This window comes from Phodopus roborovskii, unplaced genomic scaffold (assembly GCF_943737965.1).
Source record: "Phodopus roborovskii unplaced genomic scaffold, PHOROB, whole genome shotgun sequence".
Lineage (NCBI taxonomy): Eukaryota > Metazoa > Chordata > Mammalia > Rodentia > Cricetidae > Phodopus > Phodopus roborovskii.
The window spans coordinates 897,633-920,847 of record NW_026125052.1 but is presented as its reverse complement, the minus strand read 5'-3'; the positions used below and the strand labels follow the sequence as shown (position 1 = coordinate 920,847).

Sequence of the window (23,215 nt, the reverse complement as noted above, 5' to 3'; positions counted from 1 at the left end):
TGTTTAATGTCTTTTTGAGACAGGCTTTCTCTGTGTGTAGCTCTGGCTGTCCTGGAACTTTTGACCAGGCTGGCCTTGAACTCACAGAGATCTGCCTGCCTCTGCCCCCCAAGTGCTGAGATTAAAGGTGTGAGGCAGCACCATTGTATATCTTTATATTGTTTTGTATTAGTAAAAGTATCATATTAGTAGTAAACACTCAAATATTGTGTTGATGTCCCATCACTGAATGGATGGTTACAGGAGGCAAAACTCACTTTTTTGTTTTTGTTTTCCCAGTAAAGGAGATGGTTCCCAAGACCTGGTATGGATAAAGGTGCTCTACCACTGATCCACATCTCCAGCCCTTTTTTGTTTTTACTTTTTGAAACACAGTCTAACTTGCCCAGGATGGCTTTGAACTTGTGACCTTCCCACCTCTTGCACCTGAGTAACTGAGATTATAATCCTATGGTACCAAGCCTGGAGTTGTACAAGAGAATCAGGTACTCTTCATTTTCACATGAAAGCTGCTATTGTTTTTGTTTTTATTAAAGATTAATTTGTTTTTAAATATGTGTGAGCTTATGTGGATACAGTGCCCACAGAGGATGGGGTATCTGGTGCTTCTGAAGCTGGAGTTATAGAAGGTTGGAACCTGCCTGACATGGATGCTGGGAACCAAACTTGGGTCCTCTGCAAAAGTGGTACTCCCTTAACCGCTGAGCCCTCTCTAGTCCCAAGCTGCTATTGGTTTTTTTGGACAAGGTGAATCAAAGAGGGCCCCATACTGTAATGGTTGGTGAAGCTTTAATTCATCTCTATTTATTATTTATTGTTATATTATTATTACTACTACCACTTTAAGACTTTGAGATAGGGTCTCACTATGTAACTATTGCTGGCCTGGAACTCACTATCATCATGTAGCCCAGGCTGGCCTCATGTTCCTAGAGATCCACTTGCATATGTGTGCCACCACACCCAGAAAATTCATCTATCAGTTCACATTCATTTGTTGTTATTATTTAATGTGTGTGTGCACATATATGTGTGTGACTGTGTGTGGAGATGGGAGGACCACTTCAGGTAGCATCCTTAGGAATGTCATCAATCTCTTTTGAGACATGAAATCCTCATCAGCCCGAAGTGTACTAATTGGGTTTAGCTGTCTGGCTGGGGAGCCCAGGGGATATTCCCATCTCTACCTCCCCAGCAGTGATTACAATCTTACATTATCAAACCCATTTTTTATGTGAGTACTAGGGATCAAGCTCAGATTCTCATGTTTGCAATGTGTTAATGGACTGAGTCATCCATCTCTCAGCATCTTATTAGTGGTCTTGAGATGTAGTCCTATATAGCTGACGCTGACCTTTAACTTTCCATCTTCTTGCCTCTACCTCCTGAGTGCTGAGAACACAGCTGGGTCCCTCACACCCAGTTCACACAGTGTTGAAGATGGAGTAGAGTTGGATGATCGCTAAGCATCAATTCCAGCTCTGGTTGGTTTTTGCTTTTCTGTTGGTCTGTTTGTTTTTAGGACAATTTCTCTAGCCCAGACTAGACTGAATGCATGCATGTAGCCCAGCCTGGCCTAGAAGTCATAAGTGGTACTCTTGCCTCAGTCTGGCATGTGCTGGGACTATAGACAAGAGTTACCACACTTAGCTAATTTTACATCTTCCCTCTCAGATTTCTACATCTCTTGTTACTTCTTCCTTCAATCCAATATGTATTTTTTACTTTATTTTTATTTGTGTCTTTCACAGCATGCATCTCAAGCCCATTTAATTTCCCTGTCCCTTTGTATCTGCTCTCTGCCCTTGCAATATCCCCCCAAAAAACAGAATAAAATAAAATTTAAGAGAAAAAAGAGGAAAAATCTAATCCTGGAAGCTTGAAGCTGTAGTGTGACACAGTGAATCAACTGTAGTCAAGTTGTCAACTCCTTTATCCACATATCTCCACTTGCAAGTGTCCATTGCAAAGGGTATGAGGCCTCTGGTTTCTACTACACTAACAATACTGGGTCCTCACTGGGACTCCTCTTGGATGGATATTCTGTTGTTGCCCTGTGTTGTAGAGATCCTGCAGCTTTGGATCTACAGGACCAGCCCCTTCACATGCTCCAGTAGACAACAGATGGGGCGGATGTTGGGGTGGGCCAACTCAGAGCCCTGGTTCTGGGCCTGGACAGTTGCAGGGTTGGTCAGCCTGCCAGCTCTCCCAAGTCCCCATCACCCCAGGATGAGCTCTCCAGCATTGCCCTGGCTAGTTCACCCCTTGCAGCAATTAGCAAGTAACAGGGCCAGAGCTCATGCTTCCATGCCCTCAGGGTCAATGCACCTACACCTACACCACCAGGGCCAGCTGCAGTGTGATGCCCAGGTGAGGTTCAGGGGCCACCCTCCTGAGTGCTGCAGCTGGTGAGGGGCAGGGACAGCTCTCCCACCCACCACAGGCAGGAGGACAGGGCATCTTCCTCCAACACCTTATTACAGATGAAGGGCAAGGCCAGATCTCCCACGATCAGATTCTCCGGTCAGTTCACCTGCACCCTGTCAACACGGTCAGCTCTATTGTGCTGCCCAGGCAAGGTGCAGCACCCACTTTCCCGAGTGCTGCAGCTGGTGAGAGGGTCAGCTCCGTCTCCTACCACAGGTGGCAGGAGTGAGGGGAAGAGCAATATGGTTTTAGTTTTTATTTTTAAGATTTGTTTGTATCACTTTGTGTGTGTGTGTGTGTGTGTGTGTGTGTGTGTGTGTGTGAGCACACGTGTATGCACACCTAGAAAAGCCAAGAATGGGTGTCAGAATCTGAACTCAGGTCCTCTGGAAAAGCAGCAAGTGCTCTTGACTGCTGAGCCATCTTTCTAGGCCCTCTTCTAGGGTGTGTGTGTATGTGTGTTTTAAGACAGTTCATTCATTTGTTTGTAACAGAGTTTCACTTTGTAACTCAGGCTGGCATGAAACATACTATGTAGTTCAGCAGACTGGCCTCGAATTTGTGGCAATACTCCTGGTTCAGTTTCTCAAGTGCTGGGACTTCCAACACTTTTTCATTTCTCTTTCTTTTCCTTATTCAATAATCTTACCCGAATTTTAGGAAATGTAGCTTCATGTGTACACTGGAATTTCAGGTCAAACAAACCTGTTCTCCCCCAACCTTTCTACATTTGGTGCCACTTAGTAACAAGTACTCTTTGGGCTGTTATTTAGGAACTTTCATTAGACTCCCGTGAATTTGTGCCACCCAGTGGTTAGAACTAATAACTGCATCCTGAAAAGCACAGGCATTCATGAATAAATGCAACACAGGTAAGCAACAGCAAAAGCAGAGTCTATATTGGGGGGGGGGGGCGGTAATTCCTAACAGCCAAAAACTGTTCTGTTTTGTCTCATTTTCTAAATGACTTAAACAGAATGGGGGAGGGTATATTCAAAGTTTTGCAGCCATGAACTGCATGATTAGATGGTGCCCTGAAAACTTCTCAAAGATCTTACTCTAGTCACTCCCCCCTCTGCAATGGTCTGGAAATGAGAATAAATAGTGCAGAACACAGGGTTCTTATTAACCTCTAGAAAAATCTAACATCCTGCTGAGAAGACATTAAAATAGAAGGCTCATGAACCAGTCATACAGGAATATTAATTTCTTGTAGAATGACTATGCTTGAGCATGCCTATGTCTACGACTGTATCAAGGATTCATAGGTTTCAGGATTTATAGATTCAACTTTGCTAGACTGAAAAAGATTCTCCAGGACAGGTGCTGATGGAAAATGTCCTTAATCCCTGCACTCATGAGGCAGAAGGAGGTAGATCTCTGTGAGTTCGAAGCCAGCCTAATCTACAAAGAGAGTCCACAACAGCCAGGACTACATAGTGAGACCCTGACCTGAAAGAAAACACAAACAGAGTTCCACTATGTTGACCAGGCTGGTCTCAACTCAGAGATCTGCCTGCCTCTACTTTCTGAGTGCTGGGGTTAAAAAGTGTGTGTCACCATGCCCAGACTTCCTCTTCCTCATTCTCCTTTTCCTTCTGTTTTGTTTTTGTTTTTAAACAGATTTATTTAGCCAGGCAGTGGAGGTGCACACCCGGAGACAGAGTAGGCAGCTCTTTGTGAGTTCAAGGCCAGCCTGGTCTACAGAGTGAGTTCCAGGTCAGTCAAGGCTATTATACGAAAAACCCTGTCTCAACCTGTCCCCCTCAAAAAAAAAAAGATACATTTATTATTTTGCCTGTGAGATGTCTTAGGGTTTAAAGGTGTCTGCCACCCAGCCCAAGAACCTGAGTTCTATCTTTCTCTGGGACTTACATGGTAGAAACTTGTACTTCTGTTGCAAGTCCTCTGAACCCCAAGCACATGGCAAGCTCCCCACCCCTACACAAAATAAAAATTTTAAATATAATTTTTTAAATATTGAATCTTGTGTGTGTGTGTGTGTGTGTGTGTGTGTGTGTGTGTGTGTGTGTGTGTTTGCCTGCATGTTTGTGTGTACCATGTATATGCAGGATCCCCTGGAGGCCAGAAGAGGGCATCAGATACTGGAGTTAAAGATGGTTGTGAACCATCAAGTGAGTACTGGAGCTGAACTCAGACCCTCTGCAAAAGCAGTAAGCACTCCTAACCACTCTCTAGCTCCTGTGTCATTGTCTCGTGTATTTTATTTCTTTTGTTTTTGTCTGAGATAAAGTCTTATTTGGCCTATGCTAGCCTCCAAATAACTATAGCCAAGGATGGGCTAGAACTCCTGAACCTTCCTGCCTCCACTTCCAGTACATAGGAGTTAGAGACCAGTCTGGGTTACATAAGACTCTTTTAAAACATTTTTAAAATAAATAAACCATCAGGATTTGAGGTTCTAGGAGTCCTATTTGGCTTCAAGTATTTGTCTTCATTTTGCCTTCTGTGGTTGGATTTTAAGTGCTCTTAATGCCTGTGCCTAAAATGTCCTATAAAACTAAACATATTTCTTAGGAAAACTCCCAGGTCTTTTTTTTATTATTTTTGAGACAAGGTCTTGGCTAGCCAGGGTGGTCTTGAACTCCCAGATTCACTTGTCTCTGTCTCCAAAACCCTGATATTAAAGTTGTGTGCTTCTATTCTATTTATTTACTATTTTACTTATTTGTTTTGAGACGGGGTCTCTCTATATGGATCAGGTTGGCCTGGAACTCAAGAGAGCTGTCTGCTTCTGCCTCTCAAGTGCTAGGATTAAAGACCACCACTCCCTGTGTGCTTTTTTACTTAACTGGCATATAATAACTGTACATAGTTGGGGCTTAATGTGATGTTTCAGTATGTGAATAAAAGTATAATGATCAAATAAGGATAATTATCATTTTTGTCACTTTAAACCTCATGTTGGGAACATTCAAAGCCCTTTTCTAACTAGCTATTTTGAAATGTTTATTAAATTGTTCATTGCAGACACAAGTGCTACAGAAAAGTAGAACTTCTTTGCAACAAACTCTCCATACTCCACACCCATCCTTTTCTTTTTTCTTTTCTTTTCTTTTTTTTTTTTTAATTTTTGGTTTTTTGAGACAGGGTTTCTCCGTATTGCTTTGGAACCTGTCCTGGAACTATCTCTGTAGACCAGGGTAGCCTGGAACCCACAGAGCTCTGCCTCCCTCTGCCTCCCGAATGCTGGGATCAAAGGCATGCACCACCAATGCCCAGCTGGCACCCATCCTTTTCTATCAGACCTCCTCCCCACACTCCCAAGCTTCTGTAGCCTCTTCTATTCTCCACTTCTGCGAGGTTGTTTTCAGCTTCTGCTCATCGATGGAAGGGTTCTGGAGGACCCTGCTTTAATGTATGACAAAGTAAGGTAGTTGGTTGGGTTGTCAGCATATTGCAACCCTATCTTGTTTGCTTTGTTGGTTTTTTGTTGTTGTTGCTGTTTTGTGTTGTTTTTGTTTGGTTGGGTTTTTTTTATAAATTTTTTGAGGACAAGGTCCCATATAGCCTCAAACTCATTATGTAGCTAAGCCTGACCTTGATATCCTATCCTAATGTGCTACAGTTGCATCTGTGTGCCACCACATTTGAACCCATTTAATTCTTTTTTTAATTGCATTTATTTATTTATTTGGGTGTATGTTCAAATACTCATGTGTGTGTCACGGCATACATGGAGGTCAGAGAACATGCTGGAAGGGTCAATGTTCTCCTTATACCATGTGGGTCTCGGGAATTAATTCAGATCCTCAGGATTGACTGTGAGACCCTTACCCTGAGCAATCTGGCTGACCCTGTTCATTCTTCATATTAGAGGGAAACAACCCAAGTCAAGTTGTCAATTTCTAGGACCTGTTATGGTCTTACTGTGAAATGACACCAGTTAAGTAATACCCAGTTCAATTTCAGAATGGTTTAGGTAGATACTAGTCTCCTAGATGTCTATGAAGACACCACTGTGTTGGAAAAAAATATAAAAGCTGGACTGTGGGGGCACATGCCTTTAATCCCAGCACTCAGGAGGCCGAGGCAAGTTGAACTCTGTGATTTCTAGGGCAGTCTGGTCTACAGAGGGTGTTCCACGACAGGTTCCAAAGCTACACAAAGAAACCCTGTCTCAGAAAAAAAAAAAAAAAGCAAAGGGGTACAAGTCTTTATAATTCAAGCTACGTGGTAGGTAAAGACATGGTGATGATAAGTTGGACCTACAGTTCCAGGCCATCAGGGAACAACACAGTGAGATCCTATCTCAAAACAACACAAGCCCCAACCACACCAGGATACGCCTAAAGCACCTTTGCCTAATTTTTTTTTCTGAGTGTATTGAAGATGAATGTTGGCAAAACCACTACATACTGTGCCACAGTGATGGCCCAGTAGAGAAGTCTGTCTGGAAGCCTCTCCTTGCTACGCTACTACTTTCATCCCCCATCGGGTCTCTCCCTATCTGCAGAGGAATGAATCTGATTTTTATCTATGCTTCAATGAAATCCTTTCACTCCAATGATTCCCTTCTTGCTGCTGGGTTAACTTTAAGCCTTTTATCTCTGTAGATAATTACTAACATTTGATGCATGGTATATAAGCACAAAGGGCTCTGCTTTCGTCTGAGGCCATGACAGGAAAACAAGCAGGTTGATGTGAACTACAACAGCCTCTGCATCTGTTGCCCACTACCTTCTGTCATCTTTCCTACAGAGTCCTTGACATCACAGACACCATGCACTCTTCAAAGTGCAAACAAGTACAGCATTGCTTTCCAGCAGAAAACTGCTCAGTGACTGTCTCTCACACACTGGCTCAACAGTTACCTCTAACAGACATGAGTCAGGTGTGGCAGCAGACACCTGTCATTCCAGCACTTCAAAGTCCAGGGCCAGCCTAGACCATGTGAGTTGTAGAAAACCAAAAAATGCCTCAAACCTCACTAGGTTTTTATATTATTCACCTTTGTTATTGCTGTTTCCTGAGATTATTGGCGTGCACTACCATTTATTTACTTGTTTGTTTGTTTGAGACTGGGTTTCTCTCTGTATCCCTGGTTGTCCTGGAACTCACTTTGTAGATCAGGCTGGCCTCAAACTCACAGAAATCCACCTGCCTCTGCCTCCTGAGTGCTAGGATTAAAGGTGGGCACCACCATGCTAGGCCAATAATTGCTTCTTCTTTTGGTGGGGGTCAGTTTGAGATAGGATCTCTTATGTAGCCCTGGATATCTTGGAACTCATTATACAGACCAGGCTGGCCTCAACTCACAGACAGGGCTACCTCTGTCTCCCATGTGCTGGGACACAGATCTTCACAGTTACACCCCCAAACTCCTGCAAAAAGTTTCTCTTTGGATATGCTCTAAATATACTCTGAATTTCTCAGAGCCCCCTCCTCCCTTTCTCAAGACAGGGTTTCTCTGTAGCTTTGGAACCTGTCTTGGAACTCGCTCTGTAGACCAGACTGGCCTCAAACTCACAGAGATCTGCCTGCTTCTGCCTCCTGATTAAAGGCACATGCCACCACTGCCTGGCTTTATCTCCTTTTCTTGTACAAAGCAGTGGTCAGCACTTGGCTGAGAAGCTTTCATCTGCACTCTGCAGCTGGCTTAGGTTCTCCATGGGTCAGCCCCTGCATCACTGACATCACTGACAGGGGAGTAATACCCCCTCCTGGAAGGGTTTCCTAGGACTAAAGTGAATAAACCATATACAGAGAGCCTGAGACAATAGCTATTTTGTATGTTGTGTCATTCTGAAGAGTTCGTTTGTGAATGCATGATTAAATAGTGGAGAGTTGCAGAGAAAAATGTTCTTGCTGTGATTATAGATTCTAGAAAATTAATAAAATGAGCAGAGACACAATGAAAAAAATGTGATGGCTGTGTAAAAATACCCAATTAGAGTCATTTACATAAGCAGTTTAACAATTTAAGGCCTAATTATCGTGCAGCACCATAACAATTACACATACCATTAAATATGCATCAGGTTAACCTTTTCTGGGCTCCTTCCATTTGATTACTGTAGGAAAGTACATGCTGCCCCCAAAGAACAGTCTTTAGCTAATTCCTCCTAATCCATAAGTCTGTTCACTACACACATTCACGAAATGGGACAGATTCCAAACTAGTCTCCACTTGAGCCTGTAAGGATTCAGGCATTACACTGGCCTGCCCCTGTCACCTGGCTGAATGCACTCGGTACTCTGGTCAGCCCAGGGTTCCATGGTTGCATAGTCTGTGCCAGATGCAAAGGACCCCTTTAAAAGAAAGACCTCTGCCAATTTCCAGCTCTCTTTCCCACTCTTTTCCCGATGTTCCCCTGGGACAGACAAGACTTTTCCAGTCTCCCTCTTCTCTTCTGTGTCTCTACCTTTTTTCTTACCCCCACCTTTCCCTTGCTAATAAAACTTCTCACTAAGCTCTATCTGCCTGGCATATTTGTCCCCCACGTAGGTCACCCACGCCTGACATGAAATCTGCTGGGATAGTCACTGGCAGTTACCAATCCCAGCTCTAACTCAGTGAAATTGTTTTTAAGGTTTTTTTTTAATTTTACATTTATTTATTATCATGTGTATATGTGTATGTGCAGGTGTGTGTCCACAGGCCAGACAATGCATGTGGAAGTCAAAGGACAGCTTACAGGGACCAGTTCTTCTTGTATTTTGGGAGTTCCAAAGCAGCAAGCACTTTTGTCTGCTGAAACCATTTGCCCGCCTGACTTATTTTTTATTGTTGTTGTGTATGTAAGCATGCATGTGTTGCAGTATATATGTGTGGAGATCAGAAGGCAACTTTTAGGAGCTGATTCTCTTCTTTCACTGTGGGGTTTGGAGATAAAATTCAGATGTCAGGCTTGCATGGCAAGTGCTTTACCATGGAATTATCCCACCAGCTCATTTGAACTCAACCCAGTTCTTAACAATGGTAAGGGGTGGGGAGATAGGACTCAAATTCTGGACTCCCCTATCAAAGTCCATTCTCTCAGAATTATATTAAACCAGGCCAACATCCTTACTGATACTTCGAACATCCACTGTGTCTTCATTTACTGGTTGCAAAAGAGTACAGACTATTTGTCATAAGATGGTGACAAATATTTTGGGAGCCTGTTTTGGCAGGTGGAGGCCCTGTGTATCAGGCTGAAAGGTATGCAGCCAAGTGCTGAGTAGGCATATTTAATTTTTCTGAACAGCAGGTCCTAGAAGACTTCCTACTTGACTCAACTTTTTAGACTCTATACAAAGCCTGGTTGAGTCATGAGGCAGATATTTTGTACTTTGTGAGGAAGAGAAAGAAGTTGGTCCAGTGAGGAAAGGCAAAAGATAAGGGTAATGATGGCCTGCATATGCCGAGCCTTTATTTAATCACAATGACATGAAAAAACCTTAATAACTGAGGCTGTTACTACATACATCTTAATAAAACTAATTTTTGGCTTTATTTCTTTTGAATAGCACTCTAAAATATCCTTTACTTGTGGCATATTACTTTACATTTTTATTCTCTTAGTATAGATAGGGTTTCATGTTGCCCAGGTTGGCCTCCAACTAGCTATGTAGCTGAGGATGGCCTCCAACCCCTGATCCTCCAATGCAGGGATGACAGGTGTGTGTGCTAACATGCCCAGTTTTAGGTAATGCTGGGGTTGGAACCCACGGGTTTGTTTATGCTAGATAAGCACTCTATCACCTGGGCTACAGCCCTATCCCTAAAATTTTGGTGTGTGTGTTTTTTTTTTTAATTGTTGTTGTTTGGGATGGTGTGGGGGGGGTCATCTCACGTAGCTCAAGATACCCTCAATTCACAATCTTCCTACCTCTGTGTCCCAAGTGTTAAGAATACAGGCACATGCCACCATGTCTGATTACAGATCTAGTTTTACTTCTGGCTGTGTTACCAGAATGACTTGGGAACAGGTGAACCTTGTTTCCTCTTACTGTAAAGTGGGACACAGCAAGAGCCTTTAATAGCATTTCGATTTCCATTCTTCACCCTTTTTATCTTTGGGACCCATCTTCCCCACAGTGTAGAGACATGAATACACAACCCTTCTCTGCATGCTGGTGGCAGAAGTGGTGGACCAAGTTCTAGGAACCTTCTATGAGGAAAGAGGTTAATTCTCTAACTCTTCTTCAATTTACATTCTTTATTGATTTAAGGACCCAAACATGGTAGCATTTGGCCAGTTAAGAGAGACACCCCACTGGGCAGTGGTGATTCATATCTTTAATCCCAGCACTCATGAGGCAGAGGCAGGAGGATCTCTGTGAGTTCGAGGCCAACCTGGTCTATAGAGTGAGTTCCAGGACAGCCAGGGCTTCACAGAGAAACCCTGTCTTAAAACCCACCCTGCAGAGAGGCACCCCATTGAAAGCAACGCATCACAGTGCTGTCCCAGGCACAGGATTTGAGGACGGAATGGACAGTCTCTGGATGACAGTGAGGACACCTGCTCCAGTTCTCTTAACTCTTTGCTTAAAGGCAGCCTCGGAGAGGAGACCATAATGGGGTGGGGTGAGGAAAGCAATGCTCTGAGTGTAAGAGACCAGCCGGCTCCTGAAGCCAGGACTTCTGTGAAAAACACTGTGATGTAGATGCCTCTAACACTGTCTTACTTGAGGCTTGGGTCCTTTGTGAGTCAAGTTGCTCCTCCTCCCATGGATTCTATCATAGCAGGGCACTTTGAAGAGCCACGGTGATCAGAAAAGAAAAGTGGTCTAATGCAAACCTAAATCCCCTGCCCATCTCTACTGATGGGATATTTCTCAGAGAATAGAAGGGAAGAAGGCATAGCTAAACTTTTGAGACTTGCTTTAAAAAAAAAACTTATTTTTATTTTCTGTGCATTGGTGTTTTGTTTGCATGTATGTCTGTAGGTGATCCTTAGAACTGGAGTTAAAGACATCTGTGAGCTGCCATTTGAGTGCTGAGAATTGAAGTTAGGCCTCTGGAAGAGCATTCAGGGCTCTTAACCACTAAGACATCTCTTGAGTCCCAAACTAGCTTTTAAAAAACATGCTTGCATGGTCATTACCAACAGCTATAAGGATTCAGGCATTACGCTGCCTTGCCCTTGTCACCTGGCAGAATGCACTCAGGCAGTACTCTGGTCAGCCCAGGGTTCCATGAGTACTAGTCTGCAGGCAGGTGTAAAGGACCCCTTTAAAAGTCAGACCCCTGCCCACTTACACTCTCTTTTGCTTTTCAGCTCTCTCTCTTCTTCCCTTCTTTCCTGGTGCCTCTATGTCTCTTTTCCTTTCCCCCTCACCCCCCTTTCTAAATAAACTTCTCACTTAAGCTCTGCCTGCCTGGAGTGTTGTTCCCTCCACCTAGGTCACCCTCACCTGCTGTGGAACCTGCTAATGTTCTCCCATGTGTTCCCTTACCTTAGGGCCCCCCCACTCGGGGCCCCCACCTCCTTCTCCAGCTTTCTCCAAGAATTATTAACAAAAGAACAACAGCAGCCATCTCAGTCAGGTGGGGAATGTGGAAATTGGAGGAGAGCAAGTTCATGGAGTCGTTCAACATTGAGAATGTAGAAAATAGTAAGAGAGACAATTGGGGTGACACATGGCTGCAAGCTCAGGCTAGGGCAGCAAGATCACCAGACAGAGGCTAGCCTAAGCTCCACAGTGAGCTCCAGGCCATGTAACAAGACCCTGCATCATTAGGGAAAAAAAGGAAATTAAGCAGACATGACAGGGTGCTATTTTCACAAGGAGGAGGCCAGGAACATGCACTTTTGACTTTAACCAATGAATTGAGGCTTTTGTTCTTAACCAATGCAGTCATGTTACAGAGCCTGAAATCAGGAAACAATTTTCTTTGTTACACTTCTAGTTCAAAAGTTTACTCTTTACTTAGTCAAGAATGAAGGCCTTAGACAATGTGCTACACCTGTCATGAAGGACAAGGTTTAAAATCAGTGGTCAGTAGAAATGTAAAATTATTGTGTTCATTTTGCTTCCAGATTTCTCCACAGAGATGGGGGGGGGGAACAAGGCACATCTTTGTTCTGAAGTTAAATACAGGGTATGCTGGGAACTCAGAGTTTTGAAAGGTCAGGAGAAGGGTTCTGGAAAAGTGGCAGCCAAGCTGAAGTAAAGTACCCTCCCTTGGCAAAGGAAGCCAGGAGGTAAGAGTGCATATGAGAACGGAAGGTCCTTCCATGGAGCAAAGAAGTTAGTTAAGTGTAGCTTAGTGGCAGAGTGATTGCCTTTGTTCCTATCCCTGGGCACCAAAATATAACACTAAAACAAAGTGAGAATGAGATAGATTTCAAAGGGCTTTCTATAAAGAATGATCTATAGATTTATTGTACAAAGCATGGTACATCTTAGTGAATCAAGGCAATATTAATAGTTAAGTCACACCAAAAGAAAAAAACAGGAGCAGCCTGATCAATTCAGGAATTATGGTCATTCTGCTTGTAAGCCATGTTCAGCTGCTTGGACATCCAGTAAAAGTAGAGAGTCCATTTCATTTTTATTTTAGTTTTTGATACATTTTTAAGATTTATTTTATGTGTATAAGTGTTCTGCCAGAATGTATGTGTATCACTTGCATGCTTGATGCTCATGGAGGTCAAAAGCATTGGATCCCTCAAAACTGGAGTTATAGGTGGTTGTGAGCTACCATGTGGGCCCTAGGTCCTCTGTAGAAACAGCCAGTCCTCTTAACCACTAAGCCATCTCTCCAGACCCAGGTCTTCTTTTTAAATCTCACATGTTTATCTGTACCTTTTGCCTGTTTTCTTTTCTTTTTTTTTTTTTTTTTTTTTTTTTTTTTTTTTTGAGACTGGAACTCCTTATGTAACCCTTGACTGGCTTAGATGCTTGCTGTGATATGGACCAATCTGGCATCAACTTGCAGCAATCCTCCTACCACTTGACTCCCGAGTGCCAGGATTCAAGGTGTATGCCACTATATCTGGCCATACCTTTGCCTTTATTCATTTCACCAGCTATCTGCTGGCCCTACCTTTCTGGGTGCAGAGGTTACAAAGAGAAAAGACAGTCTGTTCTCAAGCTGACGAAAACACAGACAAAGAAACAATTCTACTCTTCCACAATTTGAGCCCTGAACTCTCCACTGAGCAGCAGACTCCTATTGTCATTTCCAGTTAGTATGCAAAATGTAGATGCCAAACAAAACTTACTTTCTCCTCCAAGTCAGTCTTCCTTCAATTAGACTCTCTCTCCCTTCCTCTGGTGGTCTTGCCATGCCGCTAACAGGAAGCAACATGCTGCTTAAGGAAGAAACCAAGGAGAGTGCTGCTTCCATCAGGGTTATCTTTCCTTTCACTGGAAATTTTATTTTTTATATTTTGGAGGTGTGTGTGTGTGTGTGTGTGTATGTGTGTGTGTGTGTGTGTGTGTGTGTGTGTGTGTGTGTCTGCCCGTATGTGCCTTTGTATATGAAGGCCAGAAGTGGATGTGGGTGTCTTTCTCAATTGCTCTCCACCTTATTTTTTGAGGCAGGGTCTCTCCTTAAACTCATCTATTTGGCTAGACTGGCTGGCCAATGAGCTCCAAGGCTGTGCCTGTCTCAACTCTACCCAGTGCTGGGGTTACAAGTGAATGGAGTACTAGTGCTGGCAATCTGAAATCAGGGCCACATGTATGTACAGCAGGTACTTCATTGACTGTGCCATCTCCTCAGCCCCTTCATTCTAATTTTTGAGAGTATCACTCAATGAACCTGATTTAGCCAGATTGTCTGACCAACAAGCCCCTCTAGGGGATCCTCCTGTCTCCTTCGAAGTGTTGGGGCTACAGACATGCATAACCTCATCTAGAGATTTATATGAGTATCGAAGTTCAAACTCAAAAACACTTCACCGGCTCGGCATTGGTGATGCACACCTTTAGTCCCAGTACTCGGGAGGCAGAGGCAGGCAGATCCCTGTGAGTTCGAGGCTAGCCTGGTCTACAGAGCTAGTTCCAGGACAGGCTCCAAAACAATACAGAGAAACCCTGTCTCAAAAAACAAAAACAACAACAAAAAACAAAAACAAAACAACCCCCCCCAAAAAACAAAAACAAAATAAAGACACTTCACAGACTGAGCCATCCCACCTGAACACTTTAATTCTTATTGCATTAGTTTTTAAGCTAGCCTATGCAAAATGGGTTTCATTATGTCATTTTCACATATATATGTCACCATATTTTGTTGTATCTCCTTGGATACATTTTAATTTGATAATTTAATTTTCATCCTCCCCTTAGATAATTTAATTATCCTTTTTTTATTTGAGTCAGGGTATTATACACCAGACTGGACTGGAATTTTATGTGCCGCTCAGGTTAGCCTCCTGTGTACTAGGATTTCAGGCACGAGTCACCATGCTTTTCTTGAGAACATTGATCTCATCAGGTGGTAGGGGCACACAACTTTAGTTCTAGCACTTGGGAGGCGGAGACAGGCAGATCTCTGTGAGTTCAAAGACAGCCAGCCTGGTCTACAAAGCAAGTTCCAGGACAGGCTCCAAAGCTATAGAGAAACCCTGTCTTGAAAAACCAAACTCAAAAACAAAGAACAGAACAGAGAACATTGAGCACACCCTTTATGGTATTCCTAACCCATCCCAGTGAAATCCAAAATCCAACCAAAGTTTACCAAATGATATATGATCTGGGTCCTGGCTATGGTATTTCTTTAATCAGCGCTGTTTCAGCCATTCTGCTCCTCCCCCCCCCCCGCTTCTTTTCCATGGCAATCCATGTACCAGGGCCACTGTACTTGCTGTCTCTCATCTATGGTTCTTTCTAGAAATCCACTTAGTTTCCATTTCTCATTAAATAATAGGATTTCCGCTTGTGTGCTCTGTCTGCTAAGAGGTCTTTCTTTCCCATCTTGACTCAAAGAAAATCTCTGTATCACTGTTATCCCTTGATCTCAATTCATTTTCCATAAAATGAGGCATCTTTTAATACTTATTATTTTTATATAATATGCTCATCTTTTATTATTTACTCATATATGTAATACATAAACCTTATGAGCAACAGAATGTTTTGCTCAGTACAATATTCTCAGCACCATGAACAGTGACTGTTCATTGTGTATTTGCCAAACGAACGAATAGATTTGAGGATTCTCTAAGTATAAAGTGCCATATAATATTGATACAATAAATAGGAAAGTGTGTGGAAGGAAATACATAAAGACATTAACATTTAGCTTGGTGGGGGTGATTTTCACACGTGAATTTTAATGTTTTCTTTTTCTTTTTGAGACAGATCTTTTACTCTGTAGCCTACTGACCTCAAACTGATGGCAATTGTCCTGCAGTCTCCCAAGTGTTATGATCACAGATGTATACTACTACTAACTACACCCAGCTGAGATTTTTGTGTTTTAACAATGGACTTATATACTTATATTACTTTTGTACCAAAAAAAAAAAAAAAAAAAAAGAATAAAGATGCCACACAGGCAGTGTATAAATGAGTTCCAACAGAAGTTGGGTAAATCTGTAAGACAGATTTTTAAATAGATATAAAACATAATAGTTCAGATCAGCCATGGTTGGAATCCCTTCCCCAACACTTGGTAGCAATGTTATCCTAAGTTATATCATATATACCAGGGCCTAAATTTCCTCAGCTGGACCATGGGGACAGGAACAGTACCTTCCTCAGAAAGTTGTTTGTGTAATGCGCTTTGTACAATGCCTGGCATGCAGTGAGGAAGGACTCTACAAACTGAAGCTCTTATAACAATCTCTACTAGTCATAATAAGAGATGTTGGGACATACCTAGCCCTCAAGATTGACATCAGAGTGGACCACCACATCATCACTGTACTTCCATGTGAGCGAGCATCTGAAGCTCAGGGAGGGGATGGGTCTTTCCAGAGAAGGCAATTTCGACGTCCCAGAAGCATCAGAATGAAAAGGACCCTCTTCACCCCTCAAGGCATTCAGTCTGAGTAATCCAAGAGTGGCATGGCGCGGTCCAGGCTTGCCGTTGTCCAGCCCAGCACCTGGGCAGCCTCAGTTTCCTCGCTTGCAACAGTACTGGAGAGGGATTGTTATGAGAAAATCCAGACTGAACCAGGCGGGGCCACCTTAGAGCACCACACCGGGACTCTTGTAGCGACAGGGAAAGTGACAGCAGATCAGACTGCAGGGCCTGCTGGCGAACGGGAAAGCATCACTCTTCCCATCCCAGGGCAGCGCCACTGGGACCCGCCCGCCCGCGGCCGGGGTGGAGGCGGAGCAGACGCGGCGTGCTCGCGACGGCGTGGTCAGGGGCTGCGCACGTGATTCGGGGCCGCGCACGCAGGCCGGGGCGCGCACGCAGAGAACTTGGGCGGCGCGCGCAGCGTGAGGTTCTTGGGCGCAGAGGTGCGAGACCTGGCGAGGTGAGAAGCGGGCCGGGTGGCGGGAGCGAGGGCACGCGGGGTCACGAGGTGCGGGCTGCCGCGGCGGGGCCGTGCGACGGGCGAGGCGGGTGCGGCGCCACCGGTCCCCAGCCCATCCCCCCGCTCCTGGGCGGCTGGCGGTGCGGCACCTCGGTGTCCCCGGCTGAGCGCCGCACCGGCCCACCTGATCCGCCGAACCCCCACGTGGGTCTCGGCGAGCCAGTGTTGTGCAGCGTTTGCGAGCCGAGGCGCGAGTACAATGACTTGCCCAAGGCCATACAGCTGTAATGATGCTGTCTGCACAACTGCCAAGCCCGCAACTCCCGGAGCCTGCCCCTCGCTCCCTTCCTTTTCCCCTTTAGTAGTTAATCTGAATGTAGCCCGACTCTCAAGGATGTTAGTGTCACGCGTGGGCTTCTTAAGAATGGAGGAGAAGATTTTTTTTTTTTTTTTTTTGCTTCCTACAGCATTGTGCTTTGTGACGTGAAGTGTTTGTCAGAATATTCTAGCATCCTTTATGGTGTAAGCTTCTGTTGATAGGGCCCTACTGTTCACCAGCCTGTAAAAACATTGTGCCAATGCCCCAGTCTTTAGCGCTTCCTTTACTTGGAAAACAAAAAACACAGCCTGTTACAGGAAATTGTTAGGATTACAAGAGATATTACACATAAAGTGATACCATTCATTTCTTGCCATGTGGATGTCGGCTTGTTGTTTTACTCCTGAATGTATACTATTCCTTTGTTAAATTCATTTTTCTTCTGGGTGGTGTTGGTGGCAGTACCGCCTTTGATCCTAGTACTTTGGAGGCAGAGATAACAGGCCTATGAGTTCAGGGCCAGCCTGATCTAGACAGAATAGGCAGAGTTACACAGAGAAAACCTGCCCCAAATTTTTTGTTGTTGTTTCATATTTTTTTGAGACAGTGTTTCTCTGTGTAACAGCCCTGGCTGTCCCGGAACTCTCTTTGTAGACTAGGCTGGACTGGAACTCTCTGCCTCCCAAATCCGGGGATTAAATGCATGCATGTGCCACCACTGTCTAGCATTGAATGGTTTCTGATTTATGTGGCTCTTCTCTTTGTTCTTAGGGGATCAATAATTTTTGGCCACTTTTGAAGTCTTGAAGAAGCTCCCCATCAAGGAAGAGCTGGAATAACAGCCGTCACTGTCAATTAGAGAATGGACCGTTTGGGTTCCTTTAGCAGTAAGTACTGTGGAGCAAGTCTCAAGTGAAGATGATGAATAGCAAACTAAAGTAGAAGTTGATCTCGGAAGCAATGTCTTTGAAGTTGATTGATGATGGCTGAAGGAATTATGAATGTCATGTAAAAGTAAAATCAGCCAGGTCCTATTGGTTGCCTACTGAACATAACACAAATGTATCTATCACTCCAAGTTTTAGAATGAAACCAAGCTAAGTAGACCAGCCACTATGTGATTGATCTGTAAACACTTTTATTTTTGAGCCCAGGGTCTCACGTAGCTTGGGCTGGCCTGGAACTGGCTTTGTAGCTAAGGAAGACCTTGAACTACTTACTTTCCCAAGTGCTAAGAATTCAGACATGTATCATCATTAGATTTTGAAGAATAGAAATCACAAAATTAGGTGATACATACTTGTGCATACACAAGACACATATATACAAGTACAGTCACAAAGTAGATGTTCATTAGTATCCCAGTAAGAACCAGAAATATATTTTTCAGGTTTTGTTTCTTTGTCATTTTCTTGAAGGCATTCTGCATTTTCCCTACATTTATTTAGAAAAGAAGAATCTTTGGACATATCTACTTCTACATTTTCAGTTTAACAGTGCTCCAAGTATAAACTGAAACTAGCCCTACTGTTTGGTTTGGTTTGGTTTTGGTGTTTTGAGACAGGGTTTCACTATGTAACAGTGTTGGCTATGCAGGAACTCAGAGAGGTCCGCCTGCCTCTGCCTCCCAAGTACTGGGATTAAAGTACCACCAGGTATACTCCCATCTTTTAAAACAATTAAGGCATGTTGTAATGACATAGCAAGTTCTAGGGCTAAACATGTAGAAACCCTGTCTCAAAAAAAAAACAAACAAAAAGAATTTCAGGTGTGCTGGGCCTTGGTGGCATACGCCTTTAATTCCAGAACTTGGGAGGCAGAGGCAGGCAGATCTCTGAGTTCTAGGCCAACGTGGTTTACAGAGCTAGTTCCAGGACAGTCTCCAAAGCAATGCAGAGAAACCCTGTCTCAAAAAAACAAACAAACAAAAAAGAATTTCAGGTGTTTGATGCTTGAGAGATGGCTCTGCTGGTCTTCCAGAGGACCTAAGTTTGACCACCAGTAATCACATGAAGACTCACAACTATCTGCATCTCCAGTCCCAGGGAAGCTGACACCTTCTGGCTTCCACAAATACTGCATGAACATGGTGCACAGACATTCATGCAGCTATAACACCCATACACATAAAATAAAATGAAGGCTTAAAAGAAAAGTATTTCAGATTTTTTTTTAATCAGATTTGCAAATACTTTCTTCCAGTTTACTTGCTTTTTCAACTTTATAGTTTTTGTTTTGTAAAGATGTATTTATGTGTATGTTTATGTTTACCTCTGAGTTTATGTGCGCTATGTGTCTACAGGTCCCATGAAGGCCAGAAAAGGATTTGGGATCATCTGGAACTGGAGTTACAGATGTGTGTGTACTGGGTACAGAACCTAAGTCTTCTGCAAGAGCAATAAACACTCTTAAGCACTGAGCTATATTTCTAGCCCTGTTTATAAAGATTTTTTAAATTTTTTTTCTTATTTTATGTGTATGGATGTTTTTCTCTGCATGTATATCTGTGCCCCACATGTATGCCTGATTCCTTGAGAGGCCAAAAGAGAGAGTTACAGATGGTTGTGAGTTGCCATATGGATGCTGGGAATTGAACCCTGGTCCTCGAGAAGAGCAGCCAGTGCTGTTAACTGCTGAGCCATTTTTCCAGCACCAAAGATGTATTTAATTTTTAATTATGTGTATCTGTGTGGGGATATGTTCATGTGAGTGCAGGTACCCGAGGAGGTCAGAAGAAGGTGTCATGATCCCCTGGTACTGATGTTGCAGCTCTTGTGAGCCATGCAGTGTGCTTGGTGGAAACCAAACTTCAATCCTCTAGAAGAACATGATGTGCTCTGAACCACTGAGCCTTCTCTCCAACCCATTTAGAATGTTTTTATTGTTTGAGTCACATTTTTAAAACTATTTCACATTTTTAAAACCATTTCGTCAGAATTTTACTGTTTTTAATTATGTGTGATGGTATATTCATATGAGTACGGGTACCCATAGAGGCCTGGAAGAGGTATCAGAGCTCCCACAAGTGGAATTACAGGTGGTTGTGAGTTACATAACACAAGCATGCTCATCTTATACAATTCATTCTTGCCCACTCATATACACAAAAAGTGTATCAGTAAATATAATCATAAAGTAAATAAACCTTCAAAACCCTAGATCTGTCCTTTGTGCACGCCATAATTTTAGTTTTAGGAAAGTACATGGAGAGGGAGAAATGTAAAATGTTATACATATCAAAGATACTGAGCAAGTTAAATACATGTCATAAGTACATATATGGCCACTATTCGGGCACTGGTAAGATTAGTTCTCAACCTTTTAGACCCAATTATTTTTTATATTTTTGAAGTCTGTTAATTGAAAATGGAATATGTAGATACATGTTTACAAAAATAATTCCATAGTAAAAGGAGTAGTCTGTAATGAAATAATAGAAAGTATAGTAAAATAGCAAATATATCAGAAATTTAGGATGATTCAGGCTGTTAGTGACCAAGAAATGCTACAAGTCTTAGTAGTCTATGGTCAAGTTCTCAGCAAAGTAATACAGCCTCCTGTTGACATGTGTATACTTGTCATACTAGAGTACTCAAATATGTCTAAACTGTCAAGTTTTCCTTTTGAGATAGGGTCTCACTAAGTAGCTCTAGCTGGTGTGGATCTCATAAAGATCTGCCTGCTTGTCTCCTGAATGCTGGGGTTAAAGGCATGCACTTCCACTCCTACTTGTCAAAAATATTTTGGTTAGGGCTGAAACTATACCTCAGTGGTTCCTGTTGCACGCCTGCTTGACTAACATGTACAAGGTCCCAGGTAAGATTCCCAACACTAGCAAAAACAAATATTTTATTTTTTACATGTGAAATGGAAATAGGTTCTAGGTCATATAATCAGGAGATTTTTTTTTTTTTTTTTTTGTGTAGTTGATTTGTTTTTGCTTTTTGAGACAGGGTTTCTTTGTGTAGCCTTGGCTGTCCTGGCCTGCAACTCATTTTGTAGACCAGGCTGGCCTGAAACTCACAGAGCTCCACCTGCCTCTTCCTTCCGAGTGCTGCGATTAAAGGCTTGAGCCACCACTGCCGGACTTTTTTTAAAATGAGATAATTGAAGCTTGCTAAGGATTTAAGTCAGGGCTTTTTGTTCATTTGTTTCACTGTGTAGGAAGGAGTATCCTGAGTACTTCAGGCCACCTAAAACCCCAGTTCCTGTCTGCATAATATTAATAGTGCAGCCTAGTCATGGTAGCAGCCTAGTCATGGTAGCAGCAAAAACCTGCCTTTCTTTGGATTTTCAAAATGTCTTCCTAGTGGGTGGTAGGGAACCATGACGTTAACTAATTGATGAAGTGAACTGTTAAAGGATAGGAAAGGGTCAACGAGATGACTCAAGCCTGAGGACTTGAGTTCAATCCCTGGTTACATGATAGAAGAAGAAAACTGACTCCCAGTCTCCTCTGACATCCATCTGCTGTTGCATGTGTGTTTCATTGCACACACTCTCTCTCACACACACACACAAATAAAATGTAAGAAAAAAAAGTTAAGAGAATTTAATGGTGATGACTTGGGCCTCTGAGTCCAAGGCCAGTCTTGACAATGTAGAGCCTGTCCCTTAAAAAACAAAAAACAAAAAAAAAAAAACAAAAAAAAAAAAACAGAGTTCAGGAGATGGTAAACATTGGCATCTGGGGTTGGAGAGATAGCTTGTCACTTAAGGTGTTCTGTCTTTTGAGGGCTGGAGTTTAGTTCCCAGCAAGCACATCAGGTGGCCAACAGCTGCCTGTAACTCCAGCTCAGACACCTGACCCCTGTCCTCCATGAGCCCCTACACTCACATGTCACACACATACACAGTTTCTTTTTTAATGGCATCTAACACCTTATATTTATTTTTTTCACCAGTAGTGGTGAATGATGAATGCCTGTAATCCCTTCACTTTGGAGGCAGAAGCAGGAAGATTCAGGAGTTAAAGGTCATCATAGTTGGAGAACAACCTGGGCTACATGAGACTCTGTCTCAAAAACAACAAAAGGAAAAAGCTTCGAGAAATACTTTTGGAGGGGCGTGTAGGGAGGGGAGACCTGAGACATTTCTCTGTATCCCTGGCTGTCCTGGGATACAGAGTGAACTCACTCTGCCCACCAGGCTGGCGTAGAACTCAGAGATATCCACCTGCCTCTACCTCCTAAACTCTGGAATTAAATGTGTGCACCACCACTGCCCAGCAGGGGAGTACATTTCTTTATCCTGTCATTTTCCTTCATGTCTTCATTTCAAAGCAAATGGCTGTTAGAAGAAGGAAGGATGCCTTGAAGGGTGTGTTTTGGCTTTAAGGAGGAAAATACTATCATAATATGAGAGATCCTGCCCTATCTCACCTTCCAAGGCCTTTGTTGCACATTCCTGTGGGTAATCACAGAGAATAGTCAGTTTTGTCCTGACTTCAGAGAGACAGGATTTGGGGCAACCTAGGACATGCATACCTGCGGTTTTAGGGATTTGGAGCATTTCCTTTACTTTAATAGTTTAGAGACCTACTGGTTTCACCAGAACAAGAGCAGGTCTGCAATGTTTTGTTTTCCTAGGTAGAAGACTCAACCTAGACACAAAACTTAAATCCCAAATCGGAATTCCCCCAACTTAAGAAAAAAATGAAGCCAGGCAGTGGTGGTACACTGCCTTCATCGAAGCACTCAGGAGGCAGGGACGGGTGGAGTGAGTTCCAGGACAGGTTCCAGAGCTACACAGAAACCCTGTCTTGAAAAACCTAAATAAATAAATAATAATTAAAAAAAATTTAAACTTGCAGAGAAGTTGAAAGAACAGGCAGTGAATGCTTGTCCACTGCTGCCCAGGGGAAACAATTGTTAGCACCCTCTGGTTTGCTTTGTGTATGTGTGCTGTGTAGGGAATGTGCTCAGTTTTCTTTTCCTTGTGGCAAAGTGGGCTTTGTAAAACTTTAAGGGTTTTTTAAGTTTCTCTGCCTCCACCCTGTCTGCCTCTGTGTTTGAAGCGGTAGGTGCACTGGAGGAAGGAATACAGGGCTATGTAACAGAAGGGGTGTGGCTCTTGTTTA

General features: G+C 43.1%; 2 protein-coding genes across 2 annotated transcripts in view; one reads left to right on the top strand and one right to left on the bottom strand.

Annotated features, from left to right (window-relative positions):
- Positions 1–16,567, bottom strand: part of Acaca (acetyl-CoA carboxylase alpha) — a 263,758-nt gene extending 247,191 nt beyond the window's left edge. Inside the window, exon 1 of the mRNA XM_051183059.1 lies at positions 16,210–16,567. Within this exon, the coding sequence (XP_051039016.1) occupies positions 16,210–16,250 (41 nt within the window). The 5' untranslated portion in view covers positions 16,251–16,567. The remainder of the gene's footprint in view (positions 1–16,209) is intronic.
- A 172-nt stretch (positions 16,568–16,739) lies between these two features.
- Tada2a (transcriptional adaptor 2A) overlaps positions 16,740–23,215 on the top strand; it is a 44,773-nt gene continuing 38,297 nt past the window's right edge. The window contains exons 1-2 of the mRNA XM_051182747.1: positions 16,740–16,817; positions 17,908–18,023. Coding sequence (XP_051038704.1) covers positions 17,999–18,023 — 25 coding nt within the window. The 5' untranslated portion in view covers positions 16,740–16,817; positions 17,908–17,998. The remainder of the gene's footprint in view (positions 16,818–17,907; positions 18,024–23,215) is intronic.